The 23266-nt window shown below is 46.5% G+C and overlaps 1 protein-coding gene across 12 annotated transcripts in view; it reads left to right on the top strand.

Moving 5' to 3' along the window:
• The window catches only part of Cacna1d (calcium voltage-gated channel subunit alpha1 D), a 307097-nt gene that overhangs the window by 269138 nt on the left and 14693 nt on the right, over positions 1-23266 (top strand). For all 12 annotated transcript variants that reach the window (XM_036198994.1, XM_036198989.1, XM_036198990.1 and 9 more), the window contains 7 exons: positions 709-800; positions 1936-2095; positions 2653-2780; positions 2905-3001; positions 5800-5902; positions 7378-7479; positions 12184-12314. In XM_036198994.1, coding sequence (XP_036054887.1) covers positions 709-800; positions 1936-2095; positions 2653-2780; positions 2905-3001; positions 5800-5902; positions 7378-7479; positions 12184-12314 — 813 coding nt within the window. The remainder of the gene's footprint in view (positions 1-708; positions 801-1935; positions 2096-2652; positions 2781-2904; positions 3002-5799; positions 5903-7377; positions 7480-12183; positions 12315-23266) is intronic.

Below are 23266 nucleotides of genomic sequence, written 5' to 3'. Positions count from 1 at the left end.
TCACCTTGCTGACCGCTGCTGTTTCTCCTTCAGTCTAGCTATGTGCTACTCCCTCTGGAGGTCTTCCTGGTCCCATTTCCCTTGCACTGGGTAAATGGGCCTCTTTGCTGTTCTCTGTGGGGTGGGATCATCCCGGGACTCACTGTGGGCCTCCCTGAGACAGTGCATTCCGAATGTTCAACCTAGTGCCAGGCACATACTGTGCCCAGCAGATCTGTGCAGGTTGCAGAAAGTGCCAGGTGTCCTAAGGAAGCCTGAGTCCTAAGAAAATGCTGAGTTAGTTCCAAAATTACACGAGTCTTTCTATATGACTGTGTTAGCATTTCACGACCATACTGAAATGTTGGAGATAATTAACTTACAAAGAGGAAGTGTTTATTATGGCCTGCAGTTTTGGTGGTCTGATCCACAATCGACTAGCCCCATCACTTTGTCCTATGACACAGCGGGGCACCATTGTAGAAATGCATCATAGAATAAAACTGCTCAGAGAGGTTGGATGTCAGCTTCTTACATTCCCCTGTGAAGACACACCCCAGTGACCTAAGGACTTCCTACTAGGCCCCACCTCTTAGAGTTCTACCTCTCAACAATGCTACCCTTAGGGACTAAGCCTCTAACCACATGAATCTTGGGAGAAGGTTAAAGATCCAAATTGTAATAACAATAAAAATCTGATTTTTCACCCTTATTAACTTCCTCATCTAGATGTTTGGGAAAGTTGCCATGAGAGATAACAACCAGATCAATAGGAACAACAACTTCCAGACGTTTCCGCAGGCTGTGCTGCTGCTCTTCAGGTGACTGGGTCCTTAAGGGTGGTACACCTAGAATTGGGGATGACCGGGATTATGCATGTTTTCTGGTTATCTCTTGGTAGACTCTTGCTTTGTTATTGTTATCTTTCTATGTTTGTTAGTTACTTTGTTTGTTTTAGAAATAGGTCTCAGTCTGTAGTCCAGGCTGGCCTCAAACTCATGACAGTCCCCCAGCCTCAGCCTCTCAAAATGCTGGGATTGTATGTTCTACTATGATCAGATGTTTTATATCTTTTAAAATATTATTATTTCATATCTATGTATGACTGTGATATATGTTTGTGGGTGGACATGCCACTGTGTGCATGTGGAGGTCAGAGGTCAGTCCTCTCCTTTAATCTTTACCTGGGTTCTGGGGATTGAACCCAGGTCCTCAGGCTTGCACAGCAAACACGGTTTCCCGACTGACCTATCTCCCAAGCCCCAATTTTGTGTTCTTAAACAGAACTAGCATTTCAGTTACAGAGGAACTGGCTGCATTGTTAAAACAGCTGGAGGTGATTCAGATTGTAACTGACACTTAAACCACCAGAAAAAAACATCGTAGGATGGAGACCTATGCATGAAGACTGCTCCAGAACACAGCCTGGAAAACAGAAACACAGCACAAACATGGGAACATTCTGCAAAGCCAATTAGGAGCAACCTAAGATGTACAACTTCACATTTTAGGGGATTGTTTTTAACCCCAGTTAATAAACTTTGCAAACAATCTTCCTCACACTGAGAGAACTCTCTAGAAACAAGGAAGCAGTGTCCATTGGCTCTAGTAACTATAACAACTCATTTATAATTTAGGTAGTTTCCAACTCTTCCCTTTCAACAAAATCAGTCAGGACTAATCATTAAATAATTGTATAGGGATATTTGAAGAAGAAACAGGAGAAAAATGAACATCCATTTATATAAAGAATTGCATCAGACACTTTTATAAATCATATTATACCAGGGCCTCTAGTTACTAAGTTGTGTCTGAAAGTAAGCATCCAGACTGTCCTGAATCCAAACGGCATTGCTACAGTTACATACATTTTACACAAGTTAAGAATTGCCTTCTCAATGTTTAACTCATCATCTGCATGACTCATCTCCAATTAAAGGCCTTTCTCCTTAACAGGTGTGCCACCGGGGAAGCCTGGCAGGAGATCATGCTCGCCTGCCTCCCAGGGAAGCTGTGTGACCCGGACTCAGACTACAGCCCCGGAGAGGAGTACACTTGCGGGAGCAACTTTGCCATTGTGTATTTCATCAGCTTTTACATGCTCTGCGCATTCCTGGTAAGCTGTCTCTGGGAGCCCTCTTTCCCATTTACAGAACTGCTATAGCATTTGGGGTTCAGACCAGTAACGCTGCCTGGACATAATGCTTTGAAACAGTTGGCACGCTCTGGACCCCACCAGGCAGAAGGCAAGTCTTGCTTAATCTGGCACATGTCACAGCCATCTGGATTGGGTTGGACACTCACTGATGGGCTAGGGGTAATTTCCAGCCAACCTTGTTACTGAGGGCTGCTGTTTCCTTTCCAAAATTTCAAAGCCACTGCACATGGCTTTAAGTGCTTTCAAAGTGTGAGCTGTCTCTAGTTACAATTAAATTATAAGATTACAGTGTGTTTCAGGGTGCCAGCTAATGCAGCCGCCCACCCCCTCCTGAGTGTGTGCTAAGCCATCTGGTCAGATGGTTGCCTTTTCCTTAACCATTCTATAGTCAACGAGTATTGTGGCCTGCTAGTGCAAACTTGGGTTCCAGTATTCCTTCCTGTAGTTAGGAGACAGAAGCAGTGAAAGGGATCTCTCTACTGCCACTGAAATACCCTCTCGATTGACTTCTCCAGATCATTAACCTCTTCGTGGCTGTTATCATGGACAATTTTGACTACCTGACCCGGGACTGGTCTATTCTGGGGCCCCACCACTTGGATGAATTCAAAAGGATATGGTCAGAATATGACCCCGAAGCAAAGTACGTTGAAAAGCATTCTCTGGGGACGTCAGGGGTGGTTTCTGTGGCAAGGCAGGGTAGAAGGGGTAGAAGCTCATGCTGTGGGTCACGCTGCCTAGGACCTCAGGTTGTGCTCTGCTTCCAGGGGAAGGATAAAACACCTTGATGTGGTGACTCTGCTCCGACGAATCCAGCCTCCTCTGGGGTTTGGGAAGTTATGTCCACACCGAGTAGCATGTAAGGTGAGTATCACACCTCCAAACCTGACAGCCTGTCGGCTTCTTTCTTCCTCACACACGAACACCAAGGGACGTTTAGCCAGGCCCGTAAGGTGTACATGTGGAGATGAAAATGAATGTTTCCTGCGTTGGAGGTACTCTCAAGTCTAAAACACTTAGAATCTGCCAGGAACAATAAGAAGAGGAAGGGAATGCTTGCAGGTTGTCACCGGGTTAGATGTCAGAGGAAATGATATTTAGGTCAGGGTCGGGTGGCTGTGAATGTAGCTCTGTGACAGTGTTTATCTAGCACATGAAGGGTTCTGGGTTTGATTCCCAGCACCACCAAACCAACATAAAAACTAGAGGAGCCATAGGAGTAAGTCAGAGGCAGGAGGGGCTTCACGGAAGGCAGTCCAGAGTCCAGACTGGAGCAGAAGGCGTCTCCGATTAGCCAACAAGCCACCGGGGGTCCATGCATCCGCTGGACCTGATTGAATATTCTCCACTGAATCCTGTGGAGGATGATGAAACTGGGGAAGAAATGTGAATCTCAGGTCCTCATCGCAGAGTTGATGGTGTTGGCATGAGGAGACAGACTGGAGGAAGGAGCTAATCAGGGCAGCCAGGATGAGGGCAGTGGGCGTGGGGTAAGAGTGGGCAGCACAGACCTGCTGAGGAAGTACACAGTAGGGAATACTTTGCAGACAGATGAGGAGAAAGTAATGAGAAAAGAATTAATTTAGCCCTTAGCTTGGCAGTTGTAGACATCAGACCCTAGCTTGGCGGTAGCAGACATTGAACCCTAGCTGGGAAGTGGTAGGCATGGTGACATGTTGCATGTGGCTTCTCTGCTGTCGAGTTCTATAGAGCCCTTCCCTGGGAAGAGCTCAGGTCTCCTAGCCTGTCTCTGTCACCTCCTCCCCTCACTGGTCATGTAGAGCCCTTAGTTCATGTTGGCCTTTCTCCCATACAGCCCACAGAAGCTGTCTCATGTTACTGTAGCAACAGGAATACAAGGTTTGCCTGTTTTCCCTCTCCTTGAGGAAGTCTGTCCAATCCAGAGAGCAGCACAGAACCCAGTTGACTGAGTTTATCTTTGTTTGGATTTCACATCCATCTTCCTAAAGGATCTAAGCGTCCTTAAAACACAAAGTCATTCATTTTGATGACTTGGGTATTGGTCAGGAAAAGTGAATGGAGGTCCCAGTCATCCTGGCTGCACTGATTTTGGACATAGGAAAGGTTGATAGTAGAACATGGAATTTTGGTGGATTGCCCAGGTAGCTGCATTCTAGTCCTTCAGTGAGGTGGAAAAAACCATTTAAACCTTTCTTTTTCAATAAACTGTTGGCCAAAAATAAAGATACATATATTATTTAATTTTAGATTTTGTTTTGTTTTTGAGATAGGGTCTCACTGTGTGGCACTGGCTAACCTGGAAGTCCCTATATAGACCAGGCTAGCCTCTAGCTCAGAGATCTGCCTGACTCTGCCTCCCAAGCACTAGGATATAGGTGTATGCCACCACACCCAGCTGGAAAATTAAAAACATTAACGTTATTTAGCATCTACTTACCATGTGCCAGGCACAAAACGCTTGTGTCTACTTCCATCCTCACCAGGCATGTCAGCCTGGCATGCGGTCTGAATTCACAAGGAGGTGACTGGAACCCAGAGGGTGTCCTTTACCCATCCCCAAGTTCTCCTGTGGCTTTCCTTGCTGCTGGTGTTAGCGGTTCCTGGAGGGGAGTGAGAAGTGGGAAGTGTTGATCTGTTCTGAAAGACCAAGCCTTCAGAGGAGCCATGGAGACCTAGCTAAGATACCACATGATGTTCTGTTTCTAGAAACTTCCTAAAAGAACACATTTTCTGGGTTGTGAACAGTAGTGAGCTCTGCTAGTGGAAAGTCCAAGACTCAGGCCCTGTGCCTGGCCTATGTATCTGCTGTGGCATTTACTTACCATAAAACCCTTAAGTATATACTTAGAGGGGAGACCTGGCCCTAAAACAGAGAGCTATGAATGAGACAAGAAGAATGCATGGACAGTGACATTTAATTATTTAATACCAAATAGCATCTGGTTGTCAGCATTTCTATTTCATAACTGAAATTTGCTCTTTGTTATCCCAGGTTCCCCACAGATAGGAGGTTGTATTCGTCAGCATTCTCCATAGAAATAGGACTGATAGGGTGGCTGTGGGCACATATATGTGTATGTCTTTATGTGTGTTCAGTGTATAGATGTAGATGGATGGATGGATGGATGGATAGATAGATAGACAGACAGACAGACATATGCATATACATGAAGAGGTTTATTAAGCAGTATGGGCACATGTGATTTTGAGAAGTTCTACAGTCTCTCATCTTTTAGTGGGGGACTCAGGAGGCCAGAGAACCAGGGGACCAGTGAAATGTGTCTCAGTCCACAGAAGACTGATGTTCCACCTCAAGCAGGCAGGTGAAGAGGAAATCCAGTCTCTTTGCACGTTTCTGTGCTGTGATTGAATGATGACTACCCACTTTTACAGGCATCTGCTTTACTCAGCTCATCAATTCAAATGCTAATCTCTCCCAGAGCACCCTCACAGACATACCTAGAAATGATATTCAACCTACGATCTGGGCCGCCCATAACTAGTTATGTTGATACCTATAACTAACCATCTCAGAGATGCTCCCAAATGGCTGTCAAGTTGAAGTGAATGTTGACTAGAGCATGAAAGAGGGATAAACAAAGAATGAACACCAAAAAGGTGGTATGGCTGTCATAGAACATTTACATTCTCCTGAGGTGCTTGCTCTTTTTCATCTACAGAGATTAGTTGCCATGAACATGCCTCTCAACAGTGATGGGACAGTCATGTTCAATGCAACCCTGTTTGCTTTGGTCCGGACAGCTCTCAAGATCAAGACTGAAGGTGAGCACTCCCTGGAAACAGGAAGCAGGACAGGTAGCAGGAGAGGGAGGAGATGTTGCCCCTCCCCCACACAAACACACTTTGGTTCTCTGTTTTGGACTTTCTCTTCATGAATGGGATGCCTCAGGAAAAGGTGATGGATACAGGAAGAATATCTCTGTCTGGCCAGCTGGATACCCCATCCCTCTGTTTTTCCTTTATTCTTTGCTTTGTTCCATAATATCTGGAGTTGACTCATCACATTGCTTATTATACTGAAGGAGAAACAGGCAAGGTATTGGGGCGTAAAGAGAAACCACAGATGATTCACTCCAGCTGTCCTCCACCAACACCATCAGTGAGGCAACTTGCCCTTCCCAGCAATAACTTCTTTGTCTATGAAAAGGAACCACATGCAGAGAGGCCAGGGGAAGTTCTAAGCAGGTGGGGTGGGAGGTGCAGAGCCTACTGTGCGCACACACACCACAGGCGCCACATGTACCACGTGGTTAGTGTGTGGGATGTGCTAGCAGGTCCACATCTCAGCTGGACTCCTTATCATGCCGCACTCAGCCCTGCTCAAACCTGGCTAAGCAGGCAGCAGAATGTGCCTCTGGGGTTAGCTCAGAGGCTGCATTATAGATGACATGGGGAGCCGATTGCTGCACAGGCTGGGGAGTGAGCCCGAGGTGAGAAGTAGAGGGCAGAAGAGAGGTGAGAGAAGACAGTAGGCATGTATCTAGTTGGAGGGTGGGTGTTCTCCACAGCACTGGACCCACTCTACCCAGCAAAGCCAGCCTCCCCCGGCCTGACATGTGCCTCTTATGCCACAAACACACATTGTTGAGGGTTCCAGAAGGTAGGATGGCCCTACATGTTGATGTATCACTAGGAAAGACATATAGGGAGAAGTCAAGGTTCGAGGTGAGGATGAGTAGCTACAGGAAGGCCTGAGACAAGTCTTTTTTGGGTGAAGTTTAGCCTGGATCTGCAAAAACAAAGGCAGGATTGGGGTATGCTGGAGGAGGGGGAGGGGAAGGAGGAGGAGCAAGAGAAGGAAAAGGGGAGGAGGGAGATGGAGAGGAGCGGAAGGGGAGATGGGGGAGATAGAGAAGAAAGAAGAGGGTAGGAAAAAGAAGGGGAGAGGAGGAGGGGGAGGAGCAGGAGGAGGAGGAGGCCGAAGCAGAGGTACTTGCCCCAGGTCTGGGAGCCAAGGGAGGAGCACGGGTCCTATCTGGGGCGGGGCGCTATGGTGGAAGAGGCTAGTTCTTGGATTCCCAGGTGAAACATGACCCTCCCCCAGCGGCAGGTCTTCTAGTTACATGGGCTTAGTAAGTATTTCTGAATATAGGAAGAGAATTTGACCCTCACTGTGGAAAACCCACAGGGAAAGCTTTCTCAGTAAGGCAATCCAGAGGGGCAGGAGAGAGCTCTGGGCCACAGAAGCAAGGCTTGTCCATGCTGCGTCCACATACCTCTTTGCCTTTTGGATCCAGGGAACTTGGAGCAAGCTAATGAAGAACTCCGAGCTGTGATAAAGAAAATCTGGAAGAAGACAAGCATGAAGCTCCTTGACCAAGTTGTTCCTCCAGCTGGTGGTTAGTGAAATCTCCTCCTAAAGTAGTTCTTGATCAAGGAGTTCAGTTCAGCACCTGAGGACAGCCCAGAGCGCGATAGTACAGTGCTTTACCAGACCAGAGAGCGAGCGTGAGCCCCACAGCTAACGGAGCCCTTTGGCTTCACATGAAAATATTTGGGTGATATAAAGACAGCCAAGGCAAAAAGAGGCTTCAGTGGGGGGAGTCCAGAACCCCTGTGGCTAGAGCAGGGTTTTTGCTGTTAGTAGAAAAAAAAAAAAAAAATCAGTGGAAAAGAATATGACAGCTCTCACAAAATTAAAAGCTTGTACCTTTGGCCCCTAAAGAATTCCTAAGTCTATTTTCAGTGTTAAATGTCTTGAGAAAAAATGGATAGGTTTAGGGAAGAGTACTTCTACAGTAAGTTTAAGAAGACCGAACTTAGCAGTGTAGTTACCGAGACTGTCCTTTAATGAGACGCTTGAGGTAGAACTAACAAGCATGCTTACTTATTTCCTTTTGTTGTTTATCACAAATTAACTGACTAAACATTTAACTTTTATGTATATATAATATCTCCATATATTATATATATAGTGTTTCTCTACTTTTGTTTAAATATATGTGGACGTAGAAGTGAGATGGTTATTTTCCAACTGCTTTGTTTCAAGTTTTAAAAGTGCAGAATCTGATTACCCAGTGGCCCCGCTCCCCAGCAGTCTAGCTAACCCTGGCCTGGATGCATGATAAACATCCGGTATGTTTTATAAGACATAGAACTCCAATAGGATGCCGTGGTTCAGATTCAGAAGCTGAATCCAGCACCCAGGAAGTGATAGCCTGCGGTGCCTGGGGGGTCAGAGAGAGCCATGCATTAGCCAGTTCTGCTTCTTAGTGGGATTGGCTTCCATTAGTGATTCAGGCCATCAAGAGCTGGCCTGGCCACTGGCTCAACTGTGGGAAAACAGAAAGAAATGACCAAAGTGGGGGGAGGGAGGGGGATCCACTCAAGACCCCCAGCTCCCAGACACCATTCTGCCCTTTTACAACTCCTCTTGGTTTCCTTTTTTTTTCCTTTCAGCTGCACATCCGAGTGGTCGCATGGCTTAGATGACCCGCTTTTTAAACTGTTGTAACACTACGCTTCAGCTTTCTCTGCAGCCTCCATTCCTTTCAACTCTCAGAATATTCTGAAGCAATTCTGTTTTAGGGTGGTGGCATGGAATCAGAGTTATCTCTTGCCAACTGGATTCCCCTACGTTGTTTCTTGAAATACAGATGCATGCTTCAGAATAGGAGGCTGTGCCTGTCTGTGTAAACCTTCCATACACTAGCCCGAGACACTCACCTCTCTCGTTCCAAGTCTGTCTCTTTGGAACCACCACCTTCATCATGGCCCGTCTAATGCCCACCGGAATAGCCCCCTCACACAAGGTGTACCTGAAGGATGCCATCTGCATCACTATGACACTCCATATCTTTTCATCTTACTGGGAAAAAGGTCTAGAATTGGGCTTATGATCTAAACCCCATTCCTTTGAAAAGACAGATCCACATTTATCTCTGCTAAACTTCTCATGAAGGATGAAAACATCCCCCATTTCTAGGGCTTGGTAGTTCTTCGTGTTTCTTTACATGGTTTGGGGTTTAGGATAACAGGTGTCCATCTGTTCCCTGGTAGCAGCTAGAGGCATTATGAAGTCTTGGGAAGAGATAGAATGCTTCAGAAGTTTCTGCCGTGTCTGTTCCTGTGTCCAGTGAGGCAGCTAGCTGCTTATCTAGTTTATAAGCACATTTGCCACCGAAGGAGACCAAGCAGCAATGACCTTCAGGCCTTAGTGGAGAGCTCTGGGTTGGGTTTCAGTGTCTATATCCATCATTTGTCTCTTCCATTTCTTTTTCTCTTACCCCCCAGTAGATCAGCAGTTCCCAACCCTTCCTCATCATGGTACACTTAAGAAACGACACCATGATAAAGCCTTTGGGACAGATAGATGGTGGTTCCGGGTTTTAGTGTCTCCCACAGTGTAATGTGATTAGAGAGCAGCAGAATGAGTGGCCAGCCTGTGAGGGTGCTCAGGTGACCTCACAGCTAGTGAAGGGAGCAGAGCCAGATGCTCGTCTGGGCAGCTTTGTTGCTGGGATGTGATAGGAGCTGTCACTGCTCATCATGAACTTGATGGAAAGGTGATGTCAGGAACCAGCTATGGAGGACATCCTGGAAGCGTCTTTTTCTCTCCTCTCTGCCAGGAACTCACCACTCCTGTCGTGGGTTGAGATGTCTCAGCCTAGAATCTTGCCTGGGTTCTCAGTGCTCTCTCATCACCTCTGCCAGTTCCTGGACTTTCCCCTCTCTCTTTAGAAGCTCCTCTCCTGCCATTGATTGGGTCCTCATCCTTGGGCCATCTCTCTGGTTCCTTGGTGTTCTACCGAGCCCAGATGAACCCACCATGTGCATTGTTTCTCTCTGTTCCTTCCCTGTCCTGCCCAGGCGTTGGCTTTTCTTGTTCTTTAGAGCTCCTGTTCAGTCAGGTCTCTCAGTATTGCTTTTTCCTCAGTCATCCTTGAGTCCTGCCTTGATGCTTGAGAGCAGAAGAGACAGGTCGGTCAGCACTTCTTTTCCTAGAAACATCCTGGTATAGAGTAAAATGAGCCTCTATGTTGAGTCAGGGAGTTCACCAGGGCTCATGGGACCTTGAAATGTAAAAGACATCTGTGCTGTTGAAGGTAGCAGAGATTCTGAGCTCTGTGGGTATGCTGGCCCAGCAGCCACTGGCCTCCTAGGAAAGAGCTAAGAAGGACCGGAAAGGCAGTTCAGAGAAGAGCAGGAATTGGGTATGGCCAGAGCCAGGCTTTCTGTAGAGAAGGAGGGCTGGAGGAAGAGAGAGTCCTGGGCTCAGGTCCTAGCTAGTTGACCTGGTCTAGTCATGTAACCTCTCCCTCTCTTAGAAGGGTAAGCAGAATTGTTAGGTAGAGATAGTGAGACCCATGAGGAGCGTGGAACTGGGCTTACACACACACACACACACACACACACACACACACACACACACACACACCCGCCACCCATACCCAATCATGGTGCCTAGGTATAGCTGATGGTTAGAACAGTCAGAAGCTGAAGCTGGGGCAGGGATGAGCTTTGCAGACTTGGATAGCTTGGCTTGCTTTCCTTTGGACGAGTCCTCACTGGATAGGGTAGATGAACCGGTGGCCAGTCAGGGCCTACGATTTCAGATGCAACACAGAGCCCTTGGTTTTCTTCAGCAACTGTTCTACCACACCAGGGCTTCCTTGGCTTGGGCTCAGGAGGAATATAACATTTCTCAAGGCCAGCCTATCCCAAAACAGCCTGCAAGATGATGCTGTGCCACTTCTGGCAGGAAGGGCTAGAGAAGCCGTCCAAAATGGCCCAGCCATCTCTGGATGGGAACCATGAATCAGCCACACCTCACAAGTGGGCACTAAATAAAACCCACCAAAGTTGGATTAGTGGATTCAGTGGGTCCCAGTGGCCCCAAGCTTCCTGTGCTCTAGCATCCATTTCAGTAAGTGATACTGTTGGCTTGGTTTGAAACAGTAGTGACTGATGACTTGTAATTTTCGGACACTTGACACTAGGGTAGCCCACACCAGGGTTCAAGTGCTTAATAGGTCTTCTCTTCCACATCCTCAATTCTTCTGAGATGGAGCTCCGTTTTATAGGGGAGAATACAAGCTCACACGGGTTGGTCTTCTTACCCCCCATCCATATGACTCTTGCAAGGCCAGCTTGACCAGAAGCCCTAGTACCCACAGCTGTTCCTCTTCCCAGACTTTGCAGATCCTGCCAGATGGCCTACAACCCCTAACACAGCCCCACACAAGCTCTGCTGCTAATATAGCCTTGCCAGTTTCTGCCCAGAAGGCCTCAGCACCCTACAGATGTGGTGGCACCAACCTTGGGGGTTGGGGCACAGGACACACTGTCATGTCCACCGTGGTTTACCCTGAGACAGTCAGAGCTTCTATTCTGCCTCATGCATCACCTTCAAAGTTGTCAGCGAAGTTCTGATTCCCGAGTGATACATGCTGGAAGTTGTTTCTGAACAGAGCAGAAATAGAGCCTGCTCGGGGCTGAGGTTAGTTGGAACTGTCATTGCAATGCAGAAATCCAGCAGTTCTGAATTTCAAACCAAGAAATGGTCTCAGAGCTTATTGGCAAAGAACGGGGGAGTGTGTGAGATCTGGAGCTGCAGTCTCTGTTCCGACCTTCCTCTCCTTCCAAGCTCATCCGTCACCTTTCTAGGTCGCCATCCTGTGACATAGGGATTTGGATGCTTAATTGCATTTGATGCTTATGGTAATTACACATGCAAATCTCTATGCACAGGGTAGAAAATGTGGCCTGTAAGGCCTTTCTGTTTTGTAATGTTTATTTTAAGTAAATAACCAAGGTGGCGCTTCATATTGTTACTAATATGCTACTCTCTTAAACTCGTGATAAATATACATTACTTTCTGCAACTTTGAGGATCAGTTTATTTAACTGACTCTAACTTTGAGCCTTAACTGCTTTGCAAAGCTTTGCTTCTTGCTAGATCAAGCAACCCATATTTATAGACTGAGAACCCATGCTTTTTGGGCACTGTCCCGCCCCACCCCTGCCCCAGCCAGAAGTGAGGGTTTAGGCTCTTGGTCCAAATGTGCTGATTCGGGAGAGCTGTGTCTGGTCTCTCCGTTTAGATGATGAGGTAACCGTGGGGAAGTTCTATGCCACTTTCCTGATACAGGACTACTTTAGGAAATTCAAGAAACGGAAAGAACAAGGACTGGTGGGCAAGTACCCTGCGAAGAACACCACAATTGCCCTACAGGTGAATTGTCCTCTTGTTCTGTTCTCTCTTCTCACTAACAATGTCACCAGCTTTGATTTGAAAGACTAGAGAGCTGACTATTCATGGTTGAGCAGTGCCACAAGGATTTTGTTTAAACTGAGATACTGCACACTCCCCCCTCACTGTGGATTAGCCCTTTCTGAGCCATAAGGTAAGTCCTTCCCCGTCTTCCTGTCTTCTCCGTTGAACCTGGCACCTGCCACCATCTGGTCTGTGTGCAAGGCCCCCAGGACAGCCATGATGGAGAAGGAGTGAATGCTCACCTCATAGCCTAGCCACCTGGATCTTCTCCGAAGGCAGCATCCTCTAGGCAGGCCCCCTCTCCCATAGCCCTGGGCTCAGGGTCCGGCTGCCCAGCGTACAGCTTTCCATCTGAACGCAAGTGCTTTGTTTTGTTTCTGTTTGTTTCTTACCCCACGGCTTGTTGGTTTTTTGGTCCATTTCAATAACATCCATCACTCCCTAGTATGTACTGTGTGTGTGTGTGTGTGTGTGTGTGTGTGTGTGTGGCGTGTCTGTCTCTGTGGGCTTTCTCCCGACGGCAGTGAGGCTTGCTGTGCAAGTGCTACACACACAGGCCAACCTCTGGCCCGTCTCCCCTTTCCCAGGACCTGCCCCTTCATACACACACATGCACTTACGCTGCTGTTGTCCCTGCCGGGTCCCTAGAGTGTGGGTGTGGCATTTAGGAATATCTGGTCCAATCAGGTTTCAGGCATCCAAAGGCAATAGAATCCTAAAGATGTGCAGAGCTCTGAGTGGGAAGCAGGCATGGTGAGTCAAGGAATCATGCTAGAACTTGCAGGTAGGGAGCTAGAGAAGGTAGTTTAGGGGCTGGTGGTGTGGAAAGAGGACTGGGGACAGATGCTAAGAGCAGAGAAGAGGGAAGTATGGAGGTTGGCAAGCTGTCTTGAAATCTTGCTATCCATGCTACCTGGAGTGCCTTTAGACCATCATAAATAAAGACATTTTCCTTGCTTTTTAAAAAGTTTACATGAAAATTCCTTTTATGTCCCTGTTCTCATGGTTCTTAAATGTGGCCTTGTGGGTGTTGATAAGGTACAACATGGAACAGCCCAGCACTTTGTTCCAGGAGCAAATACCCAGCATTGTTGTGTGTTCAAAGGGATAACTGTGGAAGCTAAGGCCTGACTGTGATCTTGCTGTGAGGAAGAGTATGAATAAAGGTGATGTGAATGAGGAATGTGGGGTGTGTTTGTGTGTCACAGGTTAGTAGATGACCTTGCAGACGGTGACCAGCTGCCTCCTGGTGAGATCCTAGGGGTTGGACGAATATCTTGCTCGTGGGGCAGGTGGTCACCCACACCTGTTCAAGCCAGTCTGTGTTCTTTCGTTCTCTGATCCTGTGATCTTTTGGTAGCTCAGTGAGTTACAGGCTCAGCCATCTAGCCTGCTGCCATCTGGGGTCATAGGCTTCGACTTAAGTTCTCTCCCCTCCTGCTGATCTGGTTTGCAAAAGTGACAGCTGAGACTGACACCAAGATTACAGCTCACAAGTAACCTCGCAGGACAAAAGCTAAAAAGGCGAGTTTGCAGATTTGAGCAGGTCCTGGTTTATAGATTCCTGACGGCAGTGTGACTAGGCTGGCCACCAGCAGAGAGCGAGCATTAGCACATGCTGAAGGTCATCCCTCACATGACCTTCTGCCCCATAGGAGAGGCTGGATGGATTTCTGAGTTTGGTGGGTACCCTTTGCCTACCCAGAAGGTCTTGCTGCTCTACAAGTCTAGTGGGTGGGATCAGAACTTGGCATTCTAGGCCGCCCTAGAATCGATCTCTCTGCTGCAGCTTGTGTCCCACTTGTAGCAGTCAGTTATCTCAGAGTTATGAGGCTCTTCAGGTTCCAGTGGAGGGTAGATATGTAAACACTGGATGTGTGTTAGGGGAGGGGTGGGGGGAGGTAAGACCTTTTCGGAAGCCCTAAGGCTTGCTTTGGTGGCTGGATGCATGTTTTGGTATTCTGAAATAGCATAATCAACACATGGCTTAAAAAGTCACATTTTGCATATGGAGTTTACTGAGCCTTGAGCTGAAGGTTCAGATGATGTTAACAACATGACATAAAGGTTCTGGGTGAGAGACAACCACATTATTTTAAAATAATGTTGAGGGTTTTCTTTGGTTTAAGACTTTCCATTTTTATTCTTTAAAGAAAGAGTTTCATTTCATTGGTAGAAGTCAAATATTTCTACTTAGATGATACAAATACCTTTTCCCATGTTCTATTGAGACGAGGGCTGTAATTTGTATTAAGCACACAGCATAGAAAATTAAGTTGTGTTCATAATCTTGACAGTTACATTCTGAAAAGGCATTTGATTCTGAAACAAGCATTAAAAATAGAAAATATTTGTCTCCTTGATGGATAATTCTAATTACATTTTTGGCTTCCTCTGCTATAGAAATGGCTTTAAATGTGATTTGTTATCCTACATTTAATTAGTGCCTAAGGAGGCCTCCTTTCTTGCATTATGAAATATCATGGGTGATGTAGCAGTTAAGGAACTGGGATTGGTCGTGGGAGGAAGACACACCCTTGAGACAGCTGCTGAGGGGGACTTGGCTGGTTGAGAAGGGAGCAATGTGATTCTGGCGACAGGGTGCTGCTGGACGTGGCTCCCAGGCTGGTTGTAGTAGGAAGTGGAGTGTGGCATTATTGTGTGAACAGAAGTGAACAACCAAGCTTGTGCGTGCTGGCCTGCAGAGTGAGGTCTGTCTGAAGAGCTCTCAGAACTGGCACCCAAGCTCTGCACCCCCATTCCATGTCATGGCTCTCAAGGGCACACAGATGCACTGTGGTTTGAACCTTGTGGACTCAGCCTGATCTCCTTGTGTTCAGACCAACTGTAGTGTTAACCTTCCCCGTGGTGGGTAATGATGGCTGAAGGTGCTCCTGCCTCGGCATGGGAAGGAGCTAGGCACCTGTGTCCTCTGTCTGGCCTCTGGTCTGAATGAGTGTGCACTTTACATCCTCCACTCCATCCCTTCATCCCCCTCATTAAGACTAAACTTCTCTCTAGTCCTTCTATGATGGGAACCAGAGAGAAGCTACATCTGGCCTTTGGTTTCCCCTCACTCATCTGGCATTTACATATTCCCTTTCATTTGACTCAGCATTTGCTCTTCATCCATGTTGCTACATCCAAGTGACCTGCAAGTTTCCACAAGGAACAAAGAGATAAAGGAACGTAGCCAGGCAGCCACAGACATTCTCAGTCCCCTTTCCCACAAGTAGAAACGCAACTGGAAGGTCCCATGGAACCTCCAGACGCCTCTGTGACGCCACATGCTCCGATGAGTCTAGTTGTCTCTCTGACAGCAAAAGATCTCAAAGTGGGGAAAGTTTTGTTCATTTCCCTTTGATTTTCCAGTCTTTTATTTGTTTTCATGGAGTCTGAGGACACTGTCCTCCATGCTCTTCAGATGAGAAGCCACCCAAATGAACCATAGGGAATCCCAGGCAGCTAATCCTCTATCTGTTTAGAAGTTGGACTCTGCAGGATCAGGTGTTTAGGTAACATCTGTGCCTTGGCCACAGACAGGGGTGGCTGGGAGATGTGGGTGGTATGAAAGTAACCTTAGTTCCAGTCTTCAGTATCCCCACTGTGGCTTTCTCAGGCATAGTGCACAAAGACAGGAAAGGTTCCTCCAGAGATCTGACCTCTGAGTGGTCCTGTTAATCTTGTCACCTCGATCTGGAAGGCAGTGAGATTCTTTTTTTTTTTTTTTGAGAAGTATGATTCCACTCAAAGCCCATAAAACTGCTCTTTTATATATAAATATAAATATATATTTATATGTTTTCCTTTTTTAATGTAAGAGGAGAACAGATGCTAACAGATGAGATTTCACTGGCTGATTCATTTGTTTCAGATGCTTGAACGGATGCTTTAGAATTCTCTGCCTGAGCTACTGCACCAAGCTGGTTAGTCCGAAGGCGCTTGTGGCTAAGGCCTTGAAAGGGCAAACTCACACTCGGGCTTATTTCTACTGACGCAGCATTTCAGGGGAAATGCAGGCAAGAGCAATCCCAAAGCCCCGGAGAGACCCCTTCTGAGCAAGGCACTCCTCCGGAAGGCAGAAGCGGGGCTGTGGCTCACCTGTGGAGCCATGGCTTCCTGTTGCGGACACTGCTTATGGTGGCTCCTTCTCATGAAAGGGAACGTACGAGTTACGGTTTTCCCTTCCAAGCCAGAGACTCAGTGAAAGGGAGAGAGAGAGAGAGAGAGAGAGAGAGAGAGAGAGAGAGAGAGAGCGCAGAGGAGAAGGGCAGCTGCCCCACGGAGAAATGAAATGAACACAACTTGCTGATGCTGGCCAGTAAAAAATAAATAAATAAATACAACTAAATTATATATATATATGTGTGTGTGTATTATACATATATATATATATATATATATTAAAAAGGATTAAGCAGACCTGCCTAAGGAGGTCTGTCCCAAAGTCCTGCATCCCCAGTTTGCCCAAACTCCCAAAGACTGGCAGGCTGATTGGCACTGAGCAGACAAAGTTCCTTTTCTATGCCAGTATGTAATGACCTCCTGACTGGGCACCCGGCCCTGCTTGCAGTGACCCAGTCCAGAATGCACTAATAAGTGGAAGGCCAGGAAGCTCAGACACACCCATTGAAACTAACACATACACCCGCATGCCAAAACCAACCAGGCAAACCTCAGGTTCCATCTTACTGTGTCTGCGGGAAATGCCACCACACCCAAACCTCATCTAACATTGTCTGTCTTTAACTCGTGCTCAGAGCCAGTCTGGGATGCCTCTTTGGAAGCAGTATGGTCTAGTTTCAAGGACACCGGGAGTCAGGGAACCTGGGTTCTAGTCCCAGCTCCAGCATTCACTTGCTGCGTGACCTTGGGCAAGACACTTAACCTCTCTGTGCCTCAGTTTCCCCATCTGTAAAATGGGGGTACTAATGTCGACCTACCTCACAGGGCTGTTGTGAGGAATAGCTAAGTGATTGTAAAGCTCCTTGGACGTATAATTGCTTATTATTAAGACTACAACAATAATAATATCATATGCCTGTTTACTACCAGAACTTTAAGAAATTCTTGGTTTGGTTTGATCTCTTTTCTGTTCTGTGCTGTAGTTATCCATGGAGAGAAATCCCCCCCCCTTTTTTTAAAGATATTGGGCAATGCATAAAGATGCAAACAGGTAACCTGTCGAGTCACATTCTCACACAGTAACAACAGCAGATTTTTGCCCAAAATGTTGGTTGATGAGGGCATTGCTCTCACATTCTAAACCCATCCCCAGAAGGGGTCAAGTCTATACCTCCAATATTAGACCAAGATGCCCAAAATGGCCAAGGAGGGTCAGTATTCAAAGAGAAAAATTTATGGAGAAGAATCCAAAAAGAGGGGTAGGCGTAGGAAGAAGGGCTTCCAATCCACTGATCCCCTTTACTTGGACTGGAGCGGGGTGTGTGCATGTGTGTATGTGTGACGTGAGTGGGTGGGGTGGGGTGGAGAGTGAGGTGAGATGGAATAGTGAGGAAGAGGGAGCCAGGACTCTATGCAGCCCTATTCCGGCAGAAAGGAGTGCTCCCCCGAGCATCTCCAGGGTGCTGCTGAAGACCAGGCCAAAATGGGTAGGGTCCCCAGCAGGCAGCATGCCTCCTTCAGGCCTATCCCAGATAAGCCTAGAAGGGCCTTCTCTAGTGACATCTTGTGCCTGTGACATTTACCCTTGACCACAGAGGTTCCTTGCCATGTGGCTTGACCTTCCTACATCATGGTGAACCTCCTGACCTCACTATGGAGACAGGCCCAGCTCAGACTCTTTCACATACAATAGTGAGGCTGGGAACTCACATGGGTTTTATCTACCCTTGTGATTTGAAGATTCCCCATGGGCTGTGTGGAATGCAAGAGCCAAGATTTTTGGCTATCATACACTGGTATGCCTGCACTCTTGGGGTTAGTATTAATGCTATACCACAGCTGTTGCTTCTAGCATCTAAGTCTCTCAGATAGGGCCAACAGCCTGGCCCCTCCTCCACATTTCTCCATGCTCCAGCAACCACAAGGCTAATGCTCTTCCTAGCAGGGCCTCTGGAATCACCGCTGTGTAGATTAGGCAGGGCGTTGGGTAGCCTCTGTAGCAGAGAAATCTCATACATCACCCCTGAGAGGGAAACTGGCCAGCCTTGTAGACATGGGTGGAAAAAAAAAAAAAGATTGTCCCTTAGGCAAGCAGCTCCCCTGACCCACCCTCCCTACTGTGGCCTTGGTATCACTTCTGTTTCTACAGCCTCGTGTTCTAATGGGTAGGGTTGTACAGGCTTTTCTCTATATATCACCTAAATGCATAGAAGCTATGAAATGTTTATTTGCTTATAAGCCTGACTTAAAAAATCCTTGGGAATGGTGCCCCTTTGGGCCTGGCTGTGTTGCTAAGGAGCAGAGTTGGTTGGTCAGCAGCCAAGGCTACTTGAGGGCAGACATCCAGCAGTGGAGAGGACTGCCCCCAGCTTCCACACACAGGGGACCAGGCTTCCTAATATTCGGATCACAGTCAAACCACAGAAGCCTCTGTCATTTTGTTCTCAGAGTCCTGGCAGAAGAGTAAGCATCCAGTGAAGAGGAAGATAGAGAGGACTAGTCAGATTTCACATTTAAAGTTTTCAAAAACAAGCGCAGCAAACCTAGTATCCAGTGCCTGAATCCATGGTGCTAAACTTTTAGCTCTTGGATCAGATGTGACAGAGACCAACATCCATCACAGAGAAGCAAAGGTAGGCTGGGAGGTAGGCTCTTCTCAGAACCAAATGTCATGGAATGACCCAATTCGGAATTAGCCCACAGTATGATTGGCAGAGTTTTCCGGAAGATGGAGATTGGTCTGTACTGAGAGGAGTCATCACTACGTCTCCAAATCCTTCATGGAAAAACAAGGGAAGGCAAATGAACTAAGAGTAAAGGCTCTTATTATGATAGCACGTGATCTACTAATATGCACCTAGGCTCCCTCCATAGCCCTAACGTATTACTGCTCGGTTATCTCTAGGAAGGACCTTGGTAAGTAAAACTTAGGGTTCTCAGGTACCCGGTGCCTGTGTAAACTTACTCTCCTTAGGCCTGACAAAGTTGACTCTGAGAGAATGGGGAAACAGCCCATGGTGAAGTGCTAAAGGCAACCAGACAGGGTAATACCTGTCTGCAGTCCTGGGGCAGAGGCCAGCTTAGAGAAACCACGTGGTAGACAGAGGTGGAGAGTCACAGGCTTGGAAAGCTGACCTGTGGTTACTGCAGGGTTGTTTGCTGGAGGATGGATGGATTGGTCAGCAGTTCTCAAACATGTTGGTCTTAGGGCCTTTCCTAGTCTTAAAATTTATCTGGAACCCTTATATATCAGTATTTACCATCTTGTAAATCAAAGCTGATTAATTTTATAAACACAAGAATATGTAAGCACAAAGATGCCGGGGGTGGTAACATCACCATGTCACTTAGCCTTTGGAACCCTCACTGCATGCTCATGAGAAAATGAGAGTGTACAAGGCCAGGGACATCCAGTATTATACAAATCTCAGTGACCTCATGAACCCCCGAAGGAGTCTCAGGATGCCATGAGGTCCATGACACACCTTGTAACACATTGCTCTGGGGAGATGACCCGAAGTTCCCCCTTAAAGGTAGAAGATGCTGCAGCTTCCTCTGACCATCTGTGCTCCAGAGGTTCCTGTGTGACCGCAGCACTGCTCACTAGAATGTTTCTGCTCCTCCTCCTCTGCCCATGCAGCCCACATGTCCATCTAATTCAGGCCAAGAGTCATGTGGTATGGTCAAGCCTCACTGTTTGTGCTGACCTGTGAGAGCAATGGTTAGAATTAATGAGTGTTCAATTAGAAGTATGTTCCGAATACTCACCACCTCTGGGTAGCACAAGTGAGAATGAGGATGTGTGTGGTGACGTTTATCAGTTCCGTGCTGTGGGTGTGGTGTAATAGGCTGCCTGAGATCGTCAGAAGACGGGCAACCTTGAGAGAGTGTGTGGTTGAGACTCAGTTACCATCCTCTCCCTGCAGATTGGTTGACTTTGCATTCTGGGAAGAACAAAGCTAGGGTTCAGAATTCCTAGCCTGTAACTATTCCAGAATGTTATTTAGCCAGTTGCTAACTAATTGCCATCATCCTGGCTCATCCTTCCTTAGTAAGTAGTCTCACAATGACAGGAATATGATACAATCAAAGGAGCCTAAACTTTTGAAGCCTAAATATTATATAATGCTCTCTGCATTTTTAGGAAACATGTAAAAATGTCTATGATTCTGATGTTAAATGAAAACCAATAATCAAGGTGGAAGGGTTGGGAGTGTGGCTCAGTGGTGCTTGCTTAGCATATAGAGGCCCTGTTTCAGTCCCCAGCAAAAGCGAGGTGGAATTGCAACACACAGCTGTCTTGAGTCCTTTGCCAAAAGAAGAATCATAGGTTACTTAGGTGAAGTTCTTAAATGGCCCCTTCAGCTTTCTGAGTGTAGTGGCACACATCACTGTTACAGCCCAGGGCTACCCCTCCGAAACTCGGGGTCTGATGTTACCTCAGACTATTCAAGGAGAGGAGGGCTCTCTGTAGATGAGTAATAGGGTGTCGTGCCCATGATTCTAACTCTTTATATCTAACAGAAGGACTGTTTACAACGGATACAAAGGCCACACCATGACATTTTCCCTGGAGGAAAGCAATGATAAAATTAGGGGTGTGCCCATGTATGCAGAAGAGGCGGAGGGACAGCCTGTAAATAAGCAAGTTCATTCTATCAGAATTTAATCTCCAGCCGTGTCTTCTAAAAGAGCTAGGTTAAAACTGTCCCCTGTAATTGAGTGTGAGCCAAATCCTGCTCCCCCCCCCAAAAAAAGAATTAACCAGAACTTGTCAATAGCGAGGTGACTGCATAGAGCCAGCTTTGGCTGAATGAGGCGTGGCTGGGTTGAAGAGCAGGCTGTGCCAGGATAACATTCTCTGGCAGGAGTCCGAAACCCTGGCACCCACATGGTGAAGATGGAGGGTCTCTCCAAGGGCCGCCTAGAGACTTGCCTCTCTCTCCTTCACTGCTACAGCGTAGGTCTGGGGTGGGGTTCTGGCTGTTTGTGTGTGCATGCTGTGGAGCTGAGAGCTGGCAGATGGCTGACATGTCACAGGGAGCTAGTCTGGGGGAGCAGGCAGCCAAAGCTTTTCAAATGCATCCAGATAGACAGCCCTGAGTGATCAAGGAATGGGTTTACCAGTGGGCATTCCTGCTCCACAACAGGACATCATCTTATGCTGTTGCTTCAGAAATGTTAGAGAGAATTTATTTTTGGTGAATTAATCATTAAGTAGAGTAAATATCTGTAAAATTCCAATTAAATGGTGTCTAAAACTTAAAGGAGCAGTCTACAGCCGAAGCGCCAACATTTCTTTTTTAAACAAATATTTATGATAACAGCTAGCATTTTAAAGTCAACCAGAAACTAGGCTTGATTCTGTTTAATATTTTGTAAGATTGGACATCTTAAAACAAGTCAATAATGTTTATATTTTATAGCAATTCTGTGTTTATTGAAAACCATAACTCTACTGTGATGTTAATGGAATGACTTTATATGGCTTTGTGTGGGTTTTAAGTGCTAATGACCACATTTCAAATTAAAACAGTATTTTTGCTGATAGAGATAGATACTTATACAAAATATGAAAGACTAGAAAATTTTACTGACTGTAAAGTGTTTTGTTTTGTTTTGTTTTCAAGAAAGAAAATTTAGTGTTGTGAACAACTAAGTAATTTCTCTGAGGGTTTAAGGTAGTTGTCTGTACTCCTGGAACTGGAGTCTGTGCCTATGGGATTTTGGAACAGCCTAAGCTATCTTTTAGCTTGATATGTGTGCTAGAACAATGTCCCTTCTCATGTTTTGTGATATGTAATAAATTCAGGGTGCTGTGCTTAAGCTTCATTTCAATTCTAGTTGGGAACCTATGTGTTGGTCCCCTGTCCCCAGGTCCTACGCAAGGGAGTGAAGCCAGACCCACTCTTACCTGGTACGCTTTGCAAACTAGGATCATGATTTCCAGACCCTCTGCTTTCACATCTGGGAAGAGTGACGCCTTCTCTCCTCCTTTAGTGTCTCTTTAATAAATATGTTGTCATTATTTGTTTTGGGAAGTGGTGCCCCGAGCCACCTCTCACCTCTCTCCATGATTTATGTTGCAAACAAACCCTCTGTCCTGTGTCTGTTTACTGCCCATTCTTGTCAACTGAATCCTAATCTTGTATAACTCCGAAGATGTGCTGGAGACAGTTTCTGTTTTCATTATGCAACTGTTACATGTGTATTTCAGTGAAATGTCAACTCATCAACAGAGGATGATGTTAAAAAATTATCCAAATAAATAGTTTTCTATTTCTTTTAATCATACCTAGTCCAGTTAGTTAAATGACAGTAAGACTATTGTTTAAGGTGGGGATGTTCCTGGCCCCTATGCCTTGAAAATATGCATGGATATGCACAGTTTACCTGGGAGTGTTGATCACAGTGAATATAACCATGTTTATTTTGTGGACACAGCAGCAGGTATTTCAAGCATGTCTCTTCTGGTTTGAACCTCAAATATGTAACAGATCTTTCTCCCAAAATCAGACAAAGGGGCTGTCTGATTTATTGTCTCTTGATAATTGCACCCTAGAAAACTGAATGAATGGGCATGGCCTTTCTTCACATGCCTGTACCTGTGCTGGGTAAGAGCCTCTACCAACACACACTGGGGCTGCCTTCATGGTATTCTTGAGGAATAGAGGGGTGGGTCTGCTGCAGACCTAGAAAATATACTAGACTTAGCAATCTTGAGAGAAAGAGCATGCATGTGTGAATGTGAATGTGCGTGTGCGTGTGCGTGCGCGTGCTCGCAT

This window comes from Onychomys torridus, chromosome 9 (assembly GCF_903995425.1).
Source record: "Onychomys torridus chromosome 9, mOncTor1.1, whole genome shotgun sequence".
NCBI lineage: Eukaryota > Metazoa > Chordata > Mammalia > Rodentia > Cricetidae > Onychomys > Onychomys torridus.
Note: the sequence above shows the minus strand (reverse complement) of the source record. Positions and strands in the feature narration are given on the sequence as shown.